This window comes from Falco punctatus (assembly GCF_963210335.1).
Source record: "Falco punctatus genome assembly, chromosome: 14".
Taxonomy (NCBI): domain Eukaryota; kingdom Metazoa; phylum Chordata; class Aves; order Falconiformes; family Falconidae; genus Falco; species Falco punctatus.
This window is the reverse complement of record NC_137594.1, coordinates 14,945,345-14,966,731: the sequence shown is the minus strand read 5'-3', so window position 1 is coordinate 14,966,731 and position 21,387 is coordinate 14,945,345. Positions and strand designations below refer to the sequence as shown.

Genomic DNA, 21,387 nt, shown 5'->3' with positions numbered 1-21,387 from the left:
CTGATTGTTGGGACAGAAAAATCAAGCCAGAGTTGGGCAAGCAGGGAGGAGGCTGTTAGCAGTTCTAATGTAGAAATTCATCATTCAAAACCAGTGTTTTTCCAAATGATGCTGAGACTGTGTGTTTGTTTCAGAATGCTTTTATGATATATCTTGAGAGTGTGGTGGAGAATCCTACTGGATTCTAGGTCTGTGCTAGAGACATGAGTAACTGTTAAATGACAAGATTTTAAGAAACTGAGCGGCAGAGCAATTGCCAATGGCAACTCCTGTGGAGACTGGTCTAGTCTACATGTAGGTTAATGCCAGTTGCTGAAAGTTTTGAAGTGACTGTTTTACCTTAACTGAATGTAATGTTCTAAAGTGAACTGATTAAACTTCCTTACTCCTTTAGCTGACCACTGTTGTGAAAATTGTCCTGGCTTGATTGGACAGTAAGTGATATTTTAGTGGGAGCATCTGATAATTTGGTGCTACCTGTTTTCTAAAAAAGGCAAATAGGATCCTAGGAAACAAGAGCTATGGAGCAGACAACTAGATCATTGATCTACTGATGTATGTCTGGCTTGGAGGAAAGGAGGAATCAGGAGATAATCTAATGGCTTTAATTGCCCAGTGGTATAATTAATGCTCTTAAAAAAAACTTAATGTTGCCTCGTTATCTGTTGATGCTGTTCCTTTTAAGTGAACCCTCAAGCTAATTATTTTGTTATAAAACATCCATAGCAGAACATGATGATCACATTCATGTAATAGGGATATGTCCTCCTAGTTTACAGTATTTGCCAGCTGTGGTTGCTTATTCCTGAAGGTCAGTCCTTGTAACTTGGGAATTGTCTTTGAATAATGGTTTGGCAGTTTCAACTGCAGTTACCCAGATAATGTAGGATAGTGCTTTTTCCCATGTTACCACTTGTTAAGGCTACAAAGTTAAGACTCTTCACAGTTCTTAATTACTTTTATTGAAACTTTACGAAGTAAATCACTTCAAAATACTGTTTGTAAACTTTAAGATCAACATGCGTTTTGGCTGTGGCAATGGACAACTACAGCTTAATACAACTACAGTTCACCAACTACCACTCTTGTCAGCGGAGGAAAGTGTGTGTTAAGCATATTCTACGTAGCTTATGATGGAAACAAACTTGTATCACTAGTGATGTTCAAATTGATTCTTCTTGTGGGATAAATCTAGTCAAAACCTAGGATCTAGCTGTGTGAGCTTCTCTTGTGGCAGAGGCACAATAGCAGAAACAGTTTGTAGCTGTTCACGTTTTTGTTTTTCACACTCATGGTCAATAGCAAGGTGGTAAATTTTAACACATTCTTTTGAGTCATGCTATTCATGATGCATGACTTAATATCTAAGCACTTCAAGTAATAATTTTCTTTTTTTTGACCACGGACTTGATGGATGGATAGATCCAGTGGGTGAGGTAGGGGGAAAAAAATAGTTGGGTGGTTTTTTTTCCTTTCGGAACTAGTAGAAGTCTTCCCTTGGAGTAATTTTTAAAACATTTCTAGTTACTTTACCTAAAGCTCTGTCTATAGCAAGATCTGTCTCTCAGATCTCAGATAAATTATGCTCACTCTTCTATCTTTTGCTTTCAGTATAAGAGTTAATACTTGTGCTGGTAAGGAGTAGAGGTTTGACTTGAGTAGATTCTTGCCCGTGCGGGATCATGGCAGAGGACAAGTTGTTACAGCTGAGGGAGGAAACTCATGGTGAAACTTCCAATAAACTCAATTCTCATCTCCTGTCTCCTATCACAAAGCTCAAAACCCTTTTATATTTCTGTTTCTAAATTTAATTCTACTAGAAATTCTGCTCTTGTTTCTCAATCACCTTTTCCACTGAAATCAGTGCTCCCTTACCTGCTACGCTTGCTCAGCTTCACTGGTAACCTGACTGTTCAGGTGCCTCTTGTCCCATGCTTTTTCTGGACACCAGTATTTAGATTTTTGCATTGGGTCAGATCTTGTCTGGCTTGCCGCTACGTCGAGGGGGGAAAAGCATTCTACACTTAACAGCTGAGACCTTTGGAGTCTTAAGAGTGGGTTTGGGGGTAAAATATAACCAGTCTAAGGCTAACACTTCATTTAATTCCTTACTGGCAATATTTACAGTTATTAAAAGTGAGAGCGCCTGAACTCTAGTTACTGGCCATGAATGTTACATTCCCTTTTCAGCACTTTAATGTTAGTGCACCATTTTAAAAGATACACTGTTGGCATAATTTCCAAAAGAGAAATTATAAGAGAAAATAAACTTTGAGAAATTACCTTTCTTTTCATTGCTGTGATTTCTCCAGCTACATGGATGACTGTATATACATAAATATCTACACTTTTACCTACTTAAAAATATTCCGTGCACTACCCAGTGCACATTGTACTTAATACTTGCAGGTGAATGTTAGCCAGTTTATGCTCCCACTGAAAGCAAGATATACGAATTGTTAGCCTTCACACTTTTTTTTTTTCATGTAAAAATACGAGGATGAATTTTGGCTTTTCCTGGACATAGGAGTTTTATAAAGGCCTTTCTAAAGCTCATGTGACACAGTGGGTATAGAACAGGGTTAATGGCTGAATTCACCCACAGAAGCCAAAATGAAGTCTCATAGAGTGAGTGCTGCACACAGTGCCCATGGCAGGCTGCTCGGATGATCATCAGAAGTGTATATGGAGCCCAACACAAACCAAACACACAGACAATAATTGCTAAAGACTTTGCTACTCTCTTATCCCGGGAAAGCCTAAATCTACTTCCCATAGTGTTAGCAATGTCCACTCCGCTAGTGGCATTGCATATGCTTTCTGTAGTTTTGTAGAAACCATTCTTAGGGGGCTTGGTCTCGACTTCCACCTGAAGTGGTGGAAGGTCTTGATTGACATTCAAATTTAATGACTGATTGTCAAGCTTATGTAGGTTGAACCTCAAAGCCTTTCTGGGGGGAGAAAGGCTGCTTGCTCTCTTCTCATGTTTGTGTCTCTTAGGTTTTACAAAAAATACAGTGTGTTCTCTTTTTTCCCCCTGGAAACTCATTTCACAGTCCTCTTGACCAGGTGGCAAGTTTTCATTTCTGAGGGATGTGCGTTTCCTGATGTTGAGGTAAATACTTAAGTTAAAGTATGCAACAGTGAGGAAAGGTGTAAAGAATTCAATCGTAGAGGCAATCATTAGGAAATACCAGTTGTGGAAGAATTCTGCATGACATTCTCCTTCAGGGAGGATGCTCTTTTGGGCAATGTGCTCCCAGCTGAGAATGGCTGGACCATAGAGAAGAAAAGCAGCAATCCATACAGTGATCATCTTCAATACTGCATTTCTGGTCATCCTTTTCTGAGCCCTGTAACTGACCTGAGAGAGAGAGGAAAGTTGTCACATATGTTACTAGTGTCTCAAACAGTTATATGGCTACCTTGGGCAATGGTCCCCTCTGCCACTTGTGAGGGCTGATAATATGTTGGTTTAGGGATGAGGGTTATGCCAAGCTTACCGGTACCACAGAAAAGCTATTTCTGAAATAGCTATTCCAACAAACATTACCAAGGTGACTGGATATGTTCTGAGAATGTGCATGGGATCTTAAAAGCTAGAAAACAGAGGCTTTTCCAAAGCAAATAACAACTGCTATTCTTAGAACTGGTTGTCACCAGTTGCTTACACATTCAGTTGCATTAGCTGTGACAGTCGGTTACAGAACATGGCCCTTCAAAATTCACTTAATTAGATTTTTTTTTAAATCGTTGAATGTGAAATACAGGAAAGGATTAGAATTCATAGAATGCCTATGCAAGTTCTTTTCTTTTTGCTTTGTAGAGAGAGAGCCTTTTTTTTTTCTTAATGTGAAAATCACTCCAAAAAAAATTAATGGATAACAGCTTTTATTTCTGGTTGATACCCTTTATTTCATTCTTTTATGAAGTACTTGCAGAACTCTTATTTGCAATGAAGATGTATAGATGGAGTGTTGTGGTCTGCAAAATGCTTTACAAGAAGAATAACTATTTCCCTTACTTAGAAAATAAAGAAGCTAAGGTGTAAAAAACAAAACAAAACAAAAACCCTGTCAGTAATACTGAATCAGTAAATTGTATCAGCAGTCTAATTCAGTAGAATCCTAAGATCTTCTGTTTCTCAGTGTTCTGATTCCCTGGTGTACTGGACAATATATAGAGTGAATCGGAATTTAATCTTCATATCTCTACAGTGGCCACACAGTGTTTTGAAATATGAAGTCCTTGAGTCTGAATTCTGTATAGGATTCATGTTTACTGTCCCAGTCTGTGGACATTGATCTCCAAAGCCAATGCTGTTCTGGTAGAATACCCACACGGCTGAGGAATCCCGAGTTTGTCTGAATTGGGTCTGATTTTGCAATCCTTGACAAAGCTACTAATGATTTCAGGAGCAGTCTGGTAGGAATATTACCATTTTCATTGAGATTGAAAATAACTTAGAACTTCCTACGTTTAGAACACTTCCTGTGTTCTTACACTGCCCTCACCCAACAGGCAGCTTCTGTACTCTTGTCTGGAGAGGGGTTTTATATGGAGGATTAATTCAAAGTATTTTTCAAGTGGATGATTTTTTTCCTTTATTATGACCAGTTTCCCTTTCTGTTTCTGAAACCATCCAGTCTATATATTATGTGTATAGTCATGAGTTTGGTTTATGAAAGCAAAATTCATGGCTAATTCAGAACCTAGAAAATAAAGGAATTCTGAGTGTTGACTGTTTAAGAATTAATCTGTTCATTTCTTCCTCTTCAAAAAGAAGTTGCATATAAACTGGCAAAGTGAACTTGCAGCCTCTATACTGTTTGCTAAAAAGTATCATTATCTTTTAGTGTGATTTAGAATGAGCAGTGAAGCTAAATTAACCTTGTAAGGAAATGTGGGTGGAACAGGGGGCTAAAGAATAATGAATGTGTGTAGAAGAGTGAAGGTAAAATGTGTTATTTTAGCACCACCCAAAGGACTTTGAGGCAGTGTGCTCTAGGAGAAAATGAAGTTAGCTTTTGACTGTTACAGAATTTAGACTACTTTTTCGCTAACTGACGTGCTGCATGACTGAGGCATGGCTCTAGCTGTCTCTGTGGTTGTTACATGGAAATAGCATTTTTATCCTTTGAAAGATGTTAATTTATATTCTGCTACTTTTGCACCATGTGCAGCTGTATACATCAAATTCTCTCTGAGAGTTTGGTACCCACTGCAGGGAGGGAGGTCTGTCTTGTGTTGCAGCTGGGGTGCTGCCCGGCTGGCTTGGGCTGTCAGTTACCAACAGGTGCATGGCCGTGTTCTGAGGGAGATGGTCTGTTCCAGCTGGGTGACACTTTCTACGCTTACCCATGGTGTGGCTGGTGAGGAAATAAGTACGCCTTGCTCCCTCTGCACTTCTAGCCAGTGCAGCAGCGTGTGCAACCTGCGCCCGTGGCTGAAGCAGAGTACCTCTTCCTATGCAAGACAGCGAAGCAAATGCCTCTTCTGCCAAAGCTGATCGCTCCCAGAAGTGTCACCAGGACCGAGGGGAACCGCCTGGGTACCCTGTCTCCTGTGGTGTCTGGGTGCGGTGCAGCGGGGCTGAGTGCCAGGCCCTCTGCGGGCGACCCTCCCGCCCGGAAAGGCAGCCCCCCCTGCGGGCGACCCTCCTCCCTGGAAGGGCAGCCCCCCCTGCGGACCGCTCGCCGGCCCTTACCGCTTTGGTGACAGAGATGAACCTGTCGAAGCTGATCAGGACGATGTTGAAGACGGAGGCAGTGCACACCAGGTACTCTACCACCAGCCACAGCTTACACAAGCCCCTGCCGAGCCTCCACTCGCCCGTCAGCACGTAGGGGATGTAGAGGGGGATGCAGAAGCCGCCTGCGGACAGAGCTCGGCGGTGACAGGTGCGGCGCCGCGGCCCCCCCCGCCCCTCCCGGCGCCCCGGCACTCACCCACCAGCAGGTCGGCGATGGCCAGGTTGAGGAAGAAGAAGTTGCCCTGCGTGCGGAGGCTGCGGTCCACCACGAACGCCAGAATGACCAGGGCATTGCCCAGCACCGTGGCCAGCACCAGCAGCCCCATGAGCGCCGCCAGCAGCGCGGCGGTGGCGCCGCCGAAGGGCCCGCCGCGCTGCCCGCCCGCCGCGCAGCCCTCGCCCGCCGCCCGCGGGCTGCCCGAGGGGTTGAGCCACGGCGAGTCCTGCCCCATGGCTGCCGGCGGAGCGCCCGCCGCCTCCCCGCGCTCCGCCGCTCTGCCGCCGGCGCCGCCCCCGCCCCGCCACAGGCCCCGCCACAGCCCCCGCCGGGCGGCGGGCGGGGCCGGGCGCTGCGGGGCGGCCCCGGCGCGGCCAAACTTCGCGGCGCGGCGCCCTGAGCGTTCCCGCCGGCCGCGGGGGCTCCTCCGGCAGCCCGGCCCGTCGGGCGCCCTGAAGCGAAGCTCCCGGGGGCTCGCCCGGCTCCCTCCCCACGTGCTCTCGCTGGCGGCGTTGTCTCGGCGGCTGCCCGGTCTCTATGGCTCATGCCTTACACCCTACCTGCCGCGCTCCCCTGTGGCCCACAGGACCCCCGGACGCTGCTTTCGGCCGTGTCGGGGGGACCTTCTGCCCCCTGCCACCCGCGCTTGGCTGGCCCCGCCGAGCCCGCAGCCGGGCCATGGCCTGGCAGCCATCTTGTGCCTCGGGGCGGCCGCCTCAGCCCTTCCACCTGCGGGGCGCCGAGGGCTCGCTGCTGTGCCTGGTTACGGGTTCTCACAGAACCTGCAGGAACGCGGTGTTCCCGAGTCCTCTCTTGCTGAAACTGGTAGTGGATTTAGACAGAAATTTGAAGTGTGTTGTGATGATGATGTTGGAGAGCCACTTTTACCACAGGAGGCAGATCTATTCCAGAAACCGAACATGCGAGCGGCCAGGAAAGGGCTCAGACATCTGACAGGTGCCTGGGAGGAGACGCTGCCCCGGCGCAAGCTGCGGAGGCTGCTGAAGCCTCTCAGGACTGGAGGGTGACTGAAAAGGGGAAATGTGGCCCACCTTGACTCATTATTTGGCCCACTGGATCATCATCTGCCCTAAAATATGTGGCCGTCGATGGGCTTTGCCTGCATTTCTGTGAGAGTTTCCTAGAGGCTGAGAGCACTTTGGGACTTGCTGCCTTTGGTGTGGACTCTTCGTCACCAACGAAAACGGAACTTGCCCAAAAACAACCATTTGATGATTGTTGATCATTGATATGGTGCACATAGTCTTCACTTAATTCAGCCAATGTTTCACTTGTGGCAAGCTCCTTTATAAAAGATTTCTGTAAATCTGCAGTTTGAAACCACAGATTTAGGAGCAGTTACAGCAGCTTTCTAACGAGCACGCTATTCATACGAACATCAGGTAAGACAAGCAAGAACAACCTAGTAACTTGTCTATAATTTGCCTGAGGCTGAGCATGTGTTCTCAGGATACCAGTGGACTGGCATTTTCCCCAGAGGGAAGCATCAAGCCTTTGTCAGTGTTGGAAGCACAAATTCCAGGCCCAGTAATCTCTATAAATTGGTAGCTCCACAGAAGAGATTTTGCAATTCATGCTGCTCATGATACAGTCTCTCCATTTATGTCAATCCAGAGACAGAAATAGCAGCTGCATGTCCAATGTGAGCAAAATACTCTTTTTTTCCATGCCCCCATGTCATTATCTCCCTAAAGCAAATAAGTAAAGCCACACAAAGCAAAAGTGATAGGAACACTGAAGCCTTAGCTTATTACCACAGTGATTATTGCTATTCCCTAACCTGGGGGATCATTTTCACTTCCCTTTGAGCCCACTTGGAAGTTTTCCATTCACTTCAGTTTGGGCAGGATCAAGCTTGTTGATAATTATTTCTATCTGATTGTGCTGTTGAATATAAAAGATAAGAGGCAGCCAAGAGACACAAAGAAGAAAAATTAATCTCAATCACCAGGAAAACATGGGAGAATTCATTTATTCTTTCATGAATAATTACTATGTTTTTTAACTCCTCTAAAGTAAGGTAATTTTATATCAGCTCCTTGAGTTTGCAGCATGTATGCTTGTGTACTGTATTTGAAATAGCTTTTGTAGTGTATTACCTCCTGGCAGATTCTGAGATTCTAAATCAGTCCCGTAATAACCATCTTTACTGCCTTCCAGTGCTCCTTTATTACTGCTGCTTTGGCAAGGCATGATGACTGCAACACCATCAGTCTATAATTCTACACTTTGGGGACTTATTGTTGAAGACTGTGCTTGTGCTGTCTGGAGACCCTTGGCAGCCAGCAAATCCAAGTGTGCACTAGGTCAGCAGCACTCTCAGAACAGCAAGTTTACAAATCCAAACTTCAAGCATTTTCTTTTTCCCATTTTTTTCCCATGTTCTATGAGTTACCGTCTTTTTTATTGAGCTATTTGGTTTTCTTTAAGAACATTAATTATTGGGAGAAGAGCTTCGCTTTACTTCAAAATACATGTTAAGATGGATACTGGGAAAAAAAAATCTTACAACGAGCACAGGAATGAGAAGAGAGCTATACCTCATCAGCTCCATTGTTCAAGCAGTCTGTCCTGGAAGGAGAACGCTCTTGATTAATGGATCTTGGCAGGATGAAGTAAAAGTAGAGGAAGAACTCTTTATAAAATGCCTTTGCATAAGACTGAATTATGTACTTCTGAAAACATACTTTGTTCCTGATCTTTACCTAATTCTTGTAGCAAGAGACATAATTGATTAGAATTGGTAGAGAGGAATAACAATAGTCCAAGAAAATAATGAAAAATGCAATGTTTTCCGAGGTATATCAATACAGATGTTTTCTGAAATTTAAGTTCTTGTTTCCTGTGATTTCTTTAGTGATAATTGTTTTCATTTCTATAAGGCTTTCTTTAGTGGTTTTTAAAATAGAGAGCTGTCTGAATCATGCAGTTTCCCATGACTAGCATATGTGCATGATACAGAAATGATAGAAAAACAGAATGTTTTTTCCCACACCACAGACAGATAACACTTTTCCCTGAACAGGCCAAATTCAACTTTGAAATAGACTTGGGCAAACCCATAGAGAGGGGGTAGACTCCAGCTGGCTGTACAGCCAATTAGTTCAGAAGATGCAGAAGACCTTCTCAGGTAATGTCTTCTTTCAAGTACAATTAAGGAAGGTAGTAAGCACACTTACATTGGATCTTTGCCTGAATCTGAATTCAAAGCCTCAGTCGTTGTGCCTTTTACCAAATAACGTACTGTACTTAATGTTTCTTCATCTGCTTGTTCCTTTTAAAGGTACTTAGTCTTAGTCCTAGGATTTCATATACAGGGTGACTCTTTTCTCGGTATGTCACAAGCCATCTGGTACCAAAGCGTTACTTAAGCTTTGCTCCTTAGTGAACTGAAGGGTGATTGTTGCACATTTCAGTGAAGTGTATGAAAGCACACCATAGCTGGAACCTTCACTTACATAAAGGAAACTATTCACTGGTAGTTTTGCAAACTTCTGACAAAATATTTACTTGCAAATAGCTCCATTTAATATTTATAAGTGGTTGTCAACTGTTCTCTCACTATGAGTGAGTGGTATTTGACAGAGAAAAACCTTCCTTGGCCAGGAAAAGAGGAATGACTTTAGACTGTCTAAGAGAATGTATACATGGCTTTATCAACTGGTAAATTGAATTATACTGTCACACAGAGCTTATCCTAGTTAAGTGAATGGGGAAAACTAAATGCTGCTATGATAGTTTCCCATTATCCTTGTACCCTTTGCCACTCAGGGCCTTTGCTTGCATGCCAATTCCCTTTGTTTTGTTTAACGTAGATGTCTCCATGCATACGATGGAATTCGTATTTTAAAATAATTCTTCTTGTTCCTGGACATGTAGAGAAAAAACACCTATTTGATCTGTGTCTGTGGAAAGGCATCTACTTCAGAGTACACAGTGTTACCTACCATCTCCTGATTATGCATTTTCTTTTCTTTGCTAAAGAAGCGTTCAGTAGAATTCAGTCCTGTACGTAATGAGGCTTGTGGGATAGCAAGGTTGGTGCAGGTATCAGTAGCAGCAGCTGGCTGTAGTTGTTGCAGCCTGTATTTAAGGCACTTGTAAAGGCATTGCTGGAGCTTAAAGGTGATGTACTACTTTCTTAATAGCACAAAGCAAGCAGACTGCCATCCCCTCAGTTCTTGGTGAGCTGCATTGTCTCCTGTTCAGACATCAATAAACTGGTTTCCATCCACTTCAAGTGTGATCTGCTGCTTAATAGAGTCCTGTTGTGCTTGCATGTAAACAAGAATGCAGTATCAGGGAGGCAGCAGGGGCCAGGCCAGGATGATTTGGTTCTGCATCGTGTTCTGCACTTCAGGTGATGTCACAATTGCCAAGTCACGCTCTATATGAATTAATCCAAATACCATGAGCCTGAGATCCCCTCTACATCTGGCTTTACTGTTTTAATAACCGTTTGTCAAGAAGTAAGACTCATTATTTTGATGAATATAGATGAGAGATTTGAAATATGATTTAATGGACTTGGATAATTAGACTGTGGTAAGGTGCCTAAGATAGTTATCTGATAAGCAATTGCCTTAAAGTTACACCAAAATTATGTTAGCATTGAGAAACATCATAACAAAATATAGGCACTACAGATAGTTTTATTTCCTTTTGCTCTTTCTGGATACATTCAGCAGTTTCACCCGTTATTACTAGTACCCTGTATCACCAGTGGAAATGCAACTTGGCATTCGTATCCTCCCCATCCTGGCTACTTGATGCATCAGTATTTCACTTAGGTAGTTTCACTTATGTTGATCACATCATCGAAGGATGTGATAAAAATTTTGTCTCTTGGCTGCAAGTACATCACAGAGGACTGAATATTTTTTTGGTTGCACACAGTAAGAGCTGGACAGATTTTAAAAAAATATCCCTTAACAATGTATTGGCAACAAGGACACTGCAAAGATCAGAGATACCCAGACTGTGGCTTATTTCTCACTCTTAATTCCTTCTTCCTTAGTCCTTGGAAAAATTTCTTTTCCCCCTGGCTTATCCCCTCTTTCATTTGCACTGATGGTGTCCAGATACACAGTTTTGCTAATCTGCAACAATATTTGTAGCCAGACTAATACTGTGGAGTCCTGGAACACAGTGTTTCTGGCATTTAGGTGCATTTGCTCAGTACCTTCCTTTCCTCCAGTAGATGGCATTCCCCAGGAATAAGCCGGAGGCATATCTGCTTTCTGCATCTCCTTCTGACCCAAGCCGGGAGGCTATTTCCATGGCAAGCTGATAATAAGGACAGATTTAGAATATTCTCCACAGTATCTCTAAATCTGCGTTTCATCTCTATCAGTCGTAGCTGAAGCTATGTCAGTATCTATTATAGTTTTGTAGCTTTGAGAATGAGTTAGGTTTAATTTTTTTCCTCAGGGTTGTCCATTTTTCATTTTTAGCTGGAGTAGCAGTCCCCGACACTGTGACCTTAATGCTCATGCCTGTTTTGGAAGTTAATTCCTATTTGTTTCAATGGCAGGTGTGAGATTTCAAGCAAGTATGAATGTGTTGCCATCAGAAGATGAAATTAGTGGTGTTAGGGAGCATGGCTTATCTTTGTTACTAATCAGTGACCCAGTTACTGTCACGTAGGCTTTGTGCTAAGACAGATTCAGATCATTCTGATACTACTGGATACCTTTTGTTTCCTCACGTTCTTGGTGGGATATAAATTCTTAGGGAGGAAAAAGAGAAGAATGCAAATTTCCTTTATTTCAAACTTCACTTTCATGCATTCGCCAGAATCTATTTTCTCACTTTATGCAGAAACTCAACAAATGTCTGCTGTACTATGTTTAGGTTTATTTATCTTCTTCCTACCTTTGAATATTACATGAATATTGAATGTCAGGCTCTTGCTGTAGTTGTGTCATGGTCAGTGTTACATTGGGAAGTTACAGTGCAGCAGAGTTGACATGCATGCAAAGTGTAGTTCATCATTCTGTTACGAGTTTAGATGGTCAAGAGAATAGTTTTGCATCATTTTTCGACTTGCATGGGGATCTAACTATTTAGGATTGTGTCTTTTTTACCCTATGCTTAATAGGGGTATATAGGAAGTTTGAATGTTTGGAATGAAACTTTGTGTTTTCAAGATTTATTTTCATTTTAGATTGGAGAAAAGTTCCTTCTGGATCTTCGTAAGAAAGACCCAAAAATAATTGGCTTAATAAAATAAATGTTTTAATAAGATAGAATAAAAAGAGGAATATAGATAGTAAATCTTAGAAGACGAGAACGCCGTGTTTGTAGTGTTGGACAGACCCTGGATGGATTTTCCCACGGCACGCTGGGCAGAACCTGTCCACGAAGAGAAGCTCCTCCTTTTGGGTCATCCGAGCTATTATATGATCTTCCTACAAGAAAATAATTCTATTCATCATTTCTACTGTCAGACAAGAGAGAAGTTCATATAAGAACTTCTTGCTGCACTTTTAGATGAAGATGAGGCACACAGGAGCTGTCACTGCCAGTACCATGCGGAGCTGGCTGCAGGCTCCTCTGTTACACTGAGCCGGCTGGTGTTTCTCTGTGACCAAGGAAATTGTGCAGCCCAACACACGCCCGCAGGCTCAGCTGTTCCCACAGCTCAGCGCAGCTCAGCTCAGGTTTGGGCCTCCTCAGGTTAGCTGTTTTGTGGATCACTAACTCCTCAATATACAGTGGTCTGCTGGTTAGGATCGCTACAAATTGCTACAAAAAGAAAAAAAACCTCAGCTGTATACACACAGTTATATCTCCCCCAACAGTATGTAGGCAGTCTTGTAAATCAACCATTTATGAAGAGATGTAGCTCCATAAGATACATATGAAGTGGTCCAAAACCCACTGAGCTACATAGAATTCAGTGTACTTGAGTCAGCATCTAATTGTGCATTTTGCTGGAAAGCACAGAAGGATCAGGTTTAACTAATTGCAGAGGGAACATTGCAGCACCTAAGCAGGAGACGGAGACCTGTGTTCTGTTCTTGGTTCTGCCATAAACTTGTAAACTTGAGGTCATTGAAAATCACTTAGATTTTGTGTGTCTCGATATTCTTGCACTGGACAGGGTATTTAAAAGTCTTTTTTTGAAACTACATTCTAGAAGCAAAAGCTTTAAAAATTCACATTGTTAAAGAGATTTGTAAAACAACTCAGCAGAACAATAGATTTCATATCCTTTTTCTGTTTATAGTTAAACTCAGTAGGCAAGGCAGCTTCCGCCCACCACATGTTCAAATATATTAATCTTTGCATGCAGTGATTAAGCAGGCTGTTCCTATTAGTGTCAGTGGGAGTTAAATAACCAATTATGGAACATTAAGACGAAATGATAGCCTTTAATCATTCTTAACAAAAACCAGCCCAAAACCCAAACCCCATTTATTTCTTTTTAAATGTCATTGACATTCCTCATATGCTTGAAGTTTTGTGCTTACTTATTTGCTAACAAAATATCACATTCCTATTTAAAGCTCAGTATAGCAGAGCTTAAAACCATTGGCTCTGTGTGTTATAGTTAAAAAGCTCAGCAAATCTGAATGTTTTCAATGATTCCTCATACCAGAAAATCTGTGTCTTGGGCACAACTAGCTGGATTTATTTTGGTAAATGTGAATTTCATTAAAAATTCAGGTGGGATAAGGGAATAATTTACTTGTTCAGGAGAGAATCTGTGAATAGTTGACATACAATTTGACCAGAAATGTAGGGAACTGTTTTCCGTGTTGGAATGTTACATTTCGAGAGCATTGTTTTTAAATGAAATGTTTAAGCTCTTCAATTTCAAAGGGAGTTTTCATTTCAAAATTGTTGTAAGTACTTTAAATAAAAAAAAAAGAAATAGGGTAAAATTGTTAATTAAGTACCAAGTGTAGGACTAAGAAAGGAAAGAAGGAAGAGTTTTCTGCAAAAAAAATCTTGCATCTGAATGCCATCTCCAATCTAAATGCCATCTTTGGAAATTCTCTTTAGACAGGAGAGAGAGTGGAAGGAGGGGTTTATTTTTAAAAGCTACTGTTTGTGGATGTAGCTCTTTCAGTCTCCAAAACTCTGCTTTCCTCAGCAAATATCCTGAAGGACCGCTCAACTCTGGACTCTCCAATTAGACTCCTCTCATCTTGTATAGACACAGGATTGTCACCTGTGCATTTTATGTGCTGATAAGGAACATATAGAAATCCAGAGGAACACAGGAAGGTGCAGTAAATGTACAAATATTCTCACAGTCCCCACACTCAAATGGAAAACCAGTTCTTACATTTAAATGTGACTGTATTTTAATAAGAACCAAGGGGAAGCTACAGCTTCTGCCTGCTCTGGTGCTTACAAAACAGTACATTGATTGCTGTGAATATCTAAGGAGCTGTTTGATCAGGGCTGCATCTTGCAAGGAATTGATTTGTAGGTACTAATGCACTTCCTTTCAGTAAAATAAATGTCAGCTTGCCAATGTGAACTCTTTCAATTTTTTACTTATTAGAGAAGATAATTTAGTATTGCTTTGAAATGAAACTTCTGGGGAATTCATTTGTCTCATAAAAATACAGCACAGATTTAGACTCTTTTTCTGCTTTTGTTTGAGGGGCTATTTGTATTCTGCCCATTCTCAAATCCAGTAAAAGTGGTTTCCCGCAAAAGAGCAGCGGTTACCTGACACTGTAGCACCCTGTTGCTCCCTGTGCACATTCGAAGGGGAGAATCAGTATGGTGCACTGAGCTGTCAAAGCCCACCCACCTTAACTACATGGAAACACTGACGGAATCAGGCATTCAGTTTGTACCTTCAGCTTTGGAAAACAATGTCATTCTTAACCACTAAAAAGAGAAGCAGCTTTGCTTATCAGAGTGGCTGGTGGCTAATAGCTCTGTAAAAGAGAGCGCAGGGAAGAGAGCAGTGAGCAGAGGCGACTGCCCAAGGCTCGCTGTCAGCAGCATGCTCTGCAGGACATGCTGCGTTACCCCTGTAAAAAGTAACACAGACATACAGAGATACAGCCTTTAGGTATTATCTGCTAACACGCAGCACAGCCAGGTCACTAAAACAAAACTGCTACCAGACTGGAGAGGGACTAGCTTTTCCTCAGTGGAAGCTTTAACCTCTCTTGAGTCAGCAGCAGGATAAAGAGGCTGTTGCTAACACAGCTGATTTGTATTGCAACCCAAGGGAGAAGCTTGAGTAGGATCTGCTGGAGATGTTTTCAACTCCATGAAACAGCTGAGCCTAGCAAGCCAACACCTCTGCAGGACAAGCTTCCTTTGAAGGGTGTGGTGCATGCTCAGGTGAGCTTTTTGGTAGCGCTAGCCCTGAGCAAAAAAAAGCAGCTTTGTGTAACTGGTTCTATGTACGTAGGTAAAGCCTTTGCTTACTGAGGCTTGCATCAAAGTCTACTGTGTATTCTTGTCTTCTGTTTTGCCTTTGGTTTTCTCCTGAATTTGGTTCCTGCTGTAGGAGATGATTCTTGAGCCGCATCTCTTGAGATTTCTTCTCTGTCTGCCTCTAAATGCGTGGCTCTTAGATTTAGTGGGTGAGAGACAAAGAATAAAACTGAATGGTAAGTGGCCTTCCTATTCCAGTAAGCTTAGGTTTTAAAAAGCCTACTATTATTTTTTGAATTGAAAATAGACTTTTTTGAATGCTTTCTTTTTCATCAGGGAGTGACTGTGGTTTGTTCTATCTGCAGGACAAGCAAAATGAGAGAGACTGTGCCCTTGGGCAAACTACTAATCCAGCTGATGCCTTTACTGGAGGTGTAGAAGCCTCTGATGTAAGCCTTTGTGCAAATCTTATGGACCATGTACACTGGTCCATTGTGTGTCTTCCATCTGTAAGCCCTAATCCTTGCCAAAAATTATAGGAGACCAAATTCTGCACTGCTGCCAAAGGTAAACTGACTTCTGTGATTATGTCAGACTGTTTCTCAGCCCTGAGAGCTATATGGGTGTCAGCAATAACCTGAAATCCTCGACCCATTTTTTTCCCTCCAAATTTATGCCATAGTGTAAAACCTACTCCAAATGAATGACACCCAGTGTCCATATGCAGATTTTGTCCTAAACTTATTTTGCCTTGAAAAGCAATATATGCATTAGAACTAAATGTCAGCAGAAAATACTGGCATATGTCAGCTCCCATTCTCTCATTTTCAGACAAGAAAATTCTAGCAATAAACTATTCGATCTTGCAAGATCATCAAGCTAGAAATTTTTTTCTCTTTCTTCTTCCTAAAACTTGCTCCTAACTTCATTCTCTTCTGTAGCCTAATTCATAGAGAGATGACTTAGCGTATTGGCTGTATCCAGTTTTTGACCTTAATATATCTAGGAGGGCCATGCAATATTCATGAATAAACCTTTTTTTTTTTTTTTTTTTTTTTTTTTACCAAAGCATAGACTTACCCTTATTGATTTGAAAAAAAAACCCAACAAACCAACAACCAACAAACCCCCAAAGCCCATCAAAACCAAACTTCAGCCCTGGCCTGCTGGCTGATACCTGCACACCTTGTTCTAGGCTTCTGAAACATGCAGAATACAGATCTGCATGAAGTGTCTCGGGCCTCTTTCTTCCTAACCTTAAATCCAGGCAAGATGGCCAATACATTTTTACAAAGGCTAAGCCCTTAGTCCTTTCCAAGCATCTGGCTCAACTTTGTACTGGAGTCCTAGAAGATTCAGCAATTGACTGATCTTAGAGCTCTTATTTGCTTGAATTTTCATCTTTTACCTTTGCTATAGTTGTACAAGGTGGGCCAATGTTTTTATCAAAGCCAAACATAAACCAACAGTTCATACTGACGCAAGCACACATCTTAGCCCTTTGAGCCATATACAGTGCAGAAGTTAACGAACTCTTCAGCTTGTGGTAAATCCTGTGATGTTCAGGTCGTGTTCAGCAGCACAAAGTAAAAGGGTGAAGAGCATGCTGAAGTTTACCAATAATATTTAAGGATATACCAATATATCGGTACATTCTGACACACAGGTTGGCATTTCCTCACATAACATATAGATGATGGAGCTGCTGGTCACTGGGCATAGTAGATGCTGAAAGCTTACGTAAGTTAAAAAAGCAATTGGGTTTTCTGTCCATGAAATTATCCACTCAGGGTAATTAAACACAAGGATGTAATTTCATTCTCAAGAATTTATGCTGCAAACCCTGGGAGACTTGGAGAATGTTCTGAGGAAATTTCATTACATGACTTCTTTGTTTTCATGCTCCTTCACCAGCAAAGGTTTTAGTGGGAGACAGGATTTAAGTCCTTGGGGCTGATCTGGTTTGGTTGTTTTTATCTTGGCCCTTGGTCTTCAAAATCTCAGCCTTGATCCTAACCAGAGCCAAATGAACACTTGCATCAAAGGGAAACATAATTAGAGGCTCGCTGTTGATAGTACCCTGCTTCTAGCAGGATGACACAAGACCTGAGATCTTGGAGGAAGGGATATCAGAAGTATTTTGTAAAATTCTGTCATGGTTTAACCCCAGTTGGCAACTAAGAACCATGCAGCCACTCACTCACCCCTTCCCCTGGTGGGATGGGGAGGAGAATTGAGAAAAAGATAAAACTCATGGGTTGAGATAAGAACAGTTTAATAATTGAAATAAAATGAAATATTATACTAGTAACAACAATTGTAATGAAAAGGAGAGAGAGAGAGAGAGAGGAAAAGAGGAATAAAAACAAAAATTAAAAAAATCCAACAAGTGATACACAATACAGTTGCTTGCCACCCACTGACGGATGCCCAGCCAGTCCCCAGGCAGTGATCTCCAGGCCCCGGCCAACTCACCCCGTTTATATACTCGGCATGGCATTCTGTGGTACGGAATATCCCTTTGGCTAGTTCAGGTCAGCTGTCCTGGCCGTGTCCCCTTGCAGTTCCTTGTGCCCCTCCAGCCTTCTCCCTGGCAGGGCCTGAGAAACTGAAAGGTCCTTGAGTTGGTATAAACATTACTTAGCAACAACTAAAGACATCAGTGTGTTATCAACATTAGTCCCATACTATATCCAAAACACAGCATTCTACCAGCTACTAAAAAGAAAATTAACTCTATCCCAGCCAAAACCAGGACAAATTCAAAAGAGAGTATCAGAGTTAGCAGTTTGTGTTGAAAGGCAGTGTGCAGATCTGGACTTCAGCTAAAATGACCATTCAGAGTTGAAAAGGCCAAGAGTTTCAGGAAGATGTTTAATAGCATTGTAATCCTGTGAGACTTTGACCTCAGGTGACAGTCATGCATATTCAACAGCTCTCCCTTACTCTTACGTCACTTTGGACTGTATCCGTATCTTAACTTCTGGAGCATCTTCATGTTGCTGTACTGAGATTTTTTACATAGGTAAAACATGATTATATCACAAAGGATTTTAGGCTTGTTTTTCTTGCATTTTATTTGTCTGTGATGTGACGTTTACAAATCTCTTCATGAGTATGTGTTCGAGGATAGAAACTAGAAGACTGAGGAGAAAACTGAACTTGAGTTCCCCACATCACTAGAGAAGTGCTCTAATGACAGTATTGCAGGAAGAATGGGAGAAGAGAGGGATGTGCATTGCAAACAGCTTATTTGGAGATGTGCTTTGTTTTTTGAAGTATAACCTCTGCCCATTTTTTTTTTCCATAAGAGAATGCTATAGTTGTAGAATTCCAGCATATACGTGACTCCTTTTCAAACAAGAATTTGCCATCTAAAATCAAGAAAAGGAGTAATTAAAAGATGTTTCTTTCAGTGTTTCCTTTTGGCTAGTTTTTGTGGCTTCCCTCTTAGTATGCTGAATGTTTGCAAATCTTTTATTAAAATGCCACGCACACAATATAACTACTGAAACACCTAACGTAAGTGGTGTGAATATCACAGAGGGAAGCTAGCATCTAAGAGGCATTACAGTGCATAAGAGGCATTGCAACACATAAAGGTAGTTGTGCAAGTTTCTAGGTATAAGCAGTCTCTTCTTTGTATGATATTTATTCCTTCAAGAAGGGACTGCTTATACCTAGAAGGTATAATTTTCTGAAGGGCAAAAAATAAACAGAACTACAGAGCTGGTATCTATGGAATCTTAAAAACTACTCGAGAGAGTTGAGGAATGGCAGGATAATCAGCATTAAAGACATCTCAATACTAAGTGTTAGAGCTGACGTGTCTCACAGGAGACTTGCAGACTTCAGGATTATATACCAAAGAATTTTGTGATCATAAGGATACTCTTCCATTGTCAAAAGAACATAGAGTAATTTATCACTCCACAAAGCAATCTCTGAAGCCATGTGCTGGCTCTGTAGGAGAATGTCATTTAGAGAGATTAAGATCATATCAAAAGTGGAAGCTTGGAAAAATCAATAAATAATATATATAATATATGAAAACTCAGCTCACAATTTGACAGTGAACCAGAGGCTAGCATGGGGTGACAATTAAAGAACAAGTTGTCAAACCATGGAGACTTCATTAACAGAGGGTAACTGACAGCAGAATAATAGGCGACTGTAATGGGTAATAACATTTCTGCTACACACATCTGTAATAATAAAAATGCCCTTTTCTTGCTAGTACCAGCACCTGGTAATTATTGTCAGGGAGGATTATCTTGTTCTTAGATTTGGGCTGAATTTTATTATCATTGAACCAGTCTTCAGTGCCAATTCAAAGATGGGAATTCCATTACCTTTTGTCTTCCTTCAGCTGTTAATATTAACATTTTGTTTTAAATCTTGATTTCATTTATTCTTCCTTCCATGTGCCAAGTGACCCCATCTTGTTAATAATAAAAAATTAATCTTTTTTTTCCCCTAAGCTTTTCACAAAAGTGTTGACCTTTTAACCAAAAAATGCCAGGATAGACTTTTCAATGTGCATGCGTTTATTATGTCTGACTCATAAAACCCAGCCTGTGACATTGCTCTGCATATTCATAGCCTTCAAATCCTCATCACAACATCCTGTGTATGCAGCCTGTGAGAGTAAAAATCCAGATTTAAGTGGAATATTTGTCTGGTGCTGATAGTTAAATATTTAAGAGACGGTCAGAAGAAGTAAGTGATCTAGCATTTATAGAAATGAATGAGAATTTTCTTCACACAGCTTCACAATGCAGTCTAAATTGTAAGTGAATTACATATGTCTTTTCATTTGTCACTCTGCAGGGTCATTGCTGTAAGTTACCAAATTCTGCTGACTGAGTTTATAAATTAGGTGCCTCCTAAGGTTAATCAAGACACCAACATTTGGGGATGTTTGGGGTCTGTGTTTCCCAAAGGCCTATACAGTGACCTGGGCTTTGCACACTGGAACTTCAATCAGATGGCTGAAGTTACTGTGAATACTCATCCATGTCTACCTGATGGGACTACTGACATTGTGTAGATTCATCAAATTTAATTTTTAATCTTGCCTGTAAGAAGAATGATGAGAAATGTGCCGTACTAAATTTTGGAGCTTAACTCCTCCAGAACAGGATACAAATAATCCTTAATAACTCTTACTGCAAGAAGCAGCTCCCTGACAATGCAGTAAAATATTTACCTACTAGATTGTAGTAGGTTAGTAACATAATTCCAGTGTAATAAAATGAAGAATGCTCATGGGAAACAGGGTACATTCTTTGGAATGAACATATATATTATTTACCTGTTCATACATTTAGTAAATTTTTATCTTTTAAAAACAAGACATTTTTTACTTATGTATTGTGTGCATTTAAGCAACTTCTGCAGAGTGAGGTCTTGAGTATTAATAGAATGAATGGAAATTTAATGTACCTCTGTCTCCTTGGCACCGTAGCCCTATATTTCATGTTTCCTGGACAATTTACATTATTATGCCAATTCAGTGGGCATCTGTTTTAATATCCTCAGCCCAAATTACATGGTTGAAATAGCACTGCTTCCATTTTGCCTGTTGAGATAAGCTGAAGTTGAAAGGATAAATAAAAGTTGAGCACATGTTCTTGGGAAAACAAAAGTCATTAAAACTAAGATACAAACATATGCTTTGGGTTCTTATCTCCTTAAACTTAATGGCACTTAGAGTGTTCACATGTCCCAGATGGGTCAGGATATGGCATACCAGAGTGCGAAATAGATGCAATATAATTTAGAAGTGGATGCACCCAAATGGGAGAAAAAAAGTGCTTGAATTTTAGGTCTTCTTTCTGGTTCTGTGTTCAAGTGTTCAGAAAACCAGTCTAACGTTCAGATGGACCGAGATGCCTGATGATCAGAGATTTGCACTGTGTTTTTTGTTGTATATATTGTGTTGTCATCTGCTGTAATTTTTCAAGAACTTGAAGCGGCTGGCGCATGGCCATGGTGGCAGTGAGAAGCTTTAACAGCCTCCTGTCTTAACACAGGACAACAT

The 21,387-nt window shown here is 41.4% G+C and overlaps 1 protein-coding gene across 1 annotated transcript; it reads right to left on the bottom strand.

Moving 5' to 3' along the window:
• Window positions 1-84: 84 nt before the first annotated feature.
• On the bottom strand, window positions 85-16,398 carry LOC308073083 (histamine H3 receptor-like). The gene is made up of 3 exons (XM_080410836.1): window positions 5,949-16,398; window positions 5,708-5,874; window positions 85-3,364 (listed from the first exon to the last, which is right to left on the bottom strand). The coding sequence occupies exons 1-3, from the start codon at window positions 6,202-6,204 to the stop codon at window positions 2,483-2,485; spliced, it is 1,305 nt and encodes a 434-aa protein (XP_080266962.1). The 5' UTR covers window positions 6,205-16,398; the 3' UTR covers window positions 85-2,482.
• Between the last annotated feature and the right edge of the window lie 4,989 nt (window positions 16,399-21,387).

Excerpts from the sequence above, each read along its gene's own strand:
- LOC308073083 (XM_080410836.1), bottom strand. The coding sequence starts at position 6,204 with ATGGGGCAGGACTCGCCGTGGCTCAACCCCTCGGGCAGCCCGCGGGCG. Across the intron at positions 5,875-5,948 it reads CATCGCCGACCTGCTGGTGG|GCGGCTTCTGCATCCCCCTC; the intron begins GTGAGTGCCGGG and ends CTCTGTCCGCAG. Across the intron at positions 3,365-5,707 it reads TCATCTCTGTCACCAAAGCG|GTCAGTTACAGGGCTCAGAA; the intron begins GTAAGGGCCGGC and ends TCTCTCTCTCAG.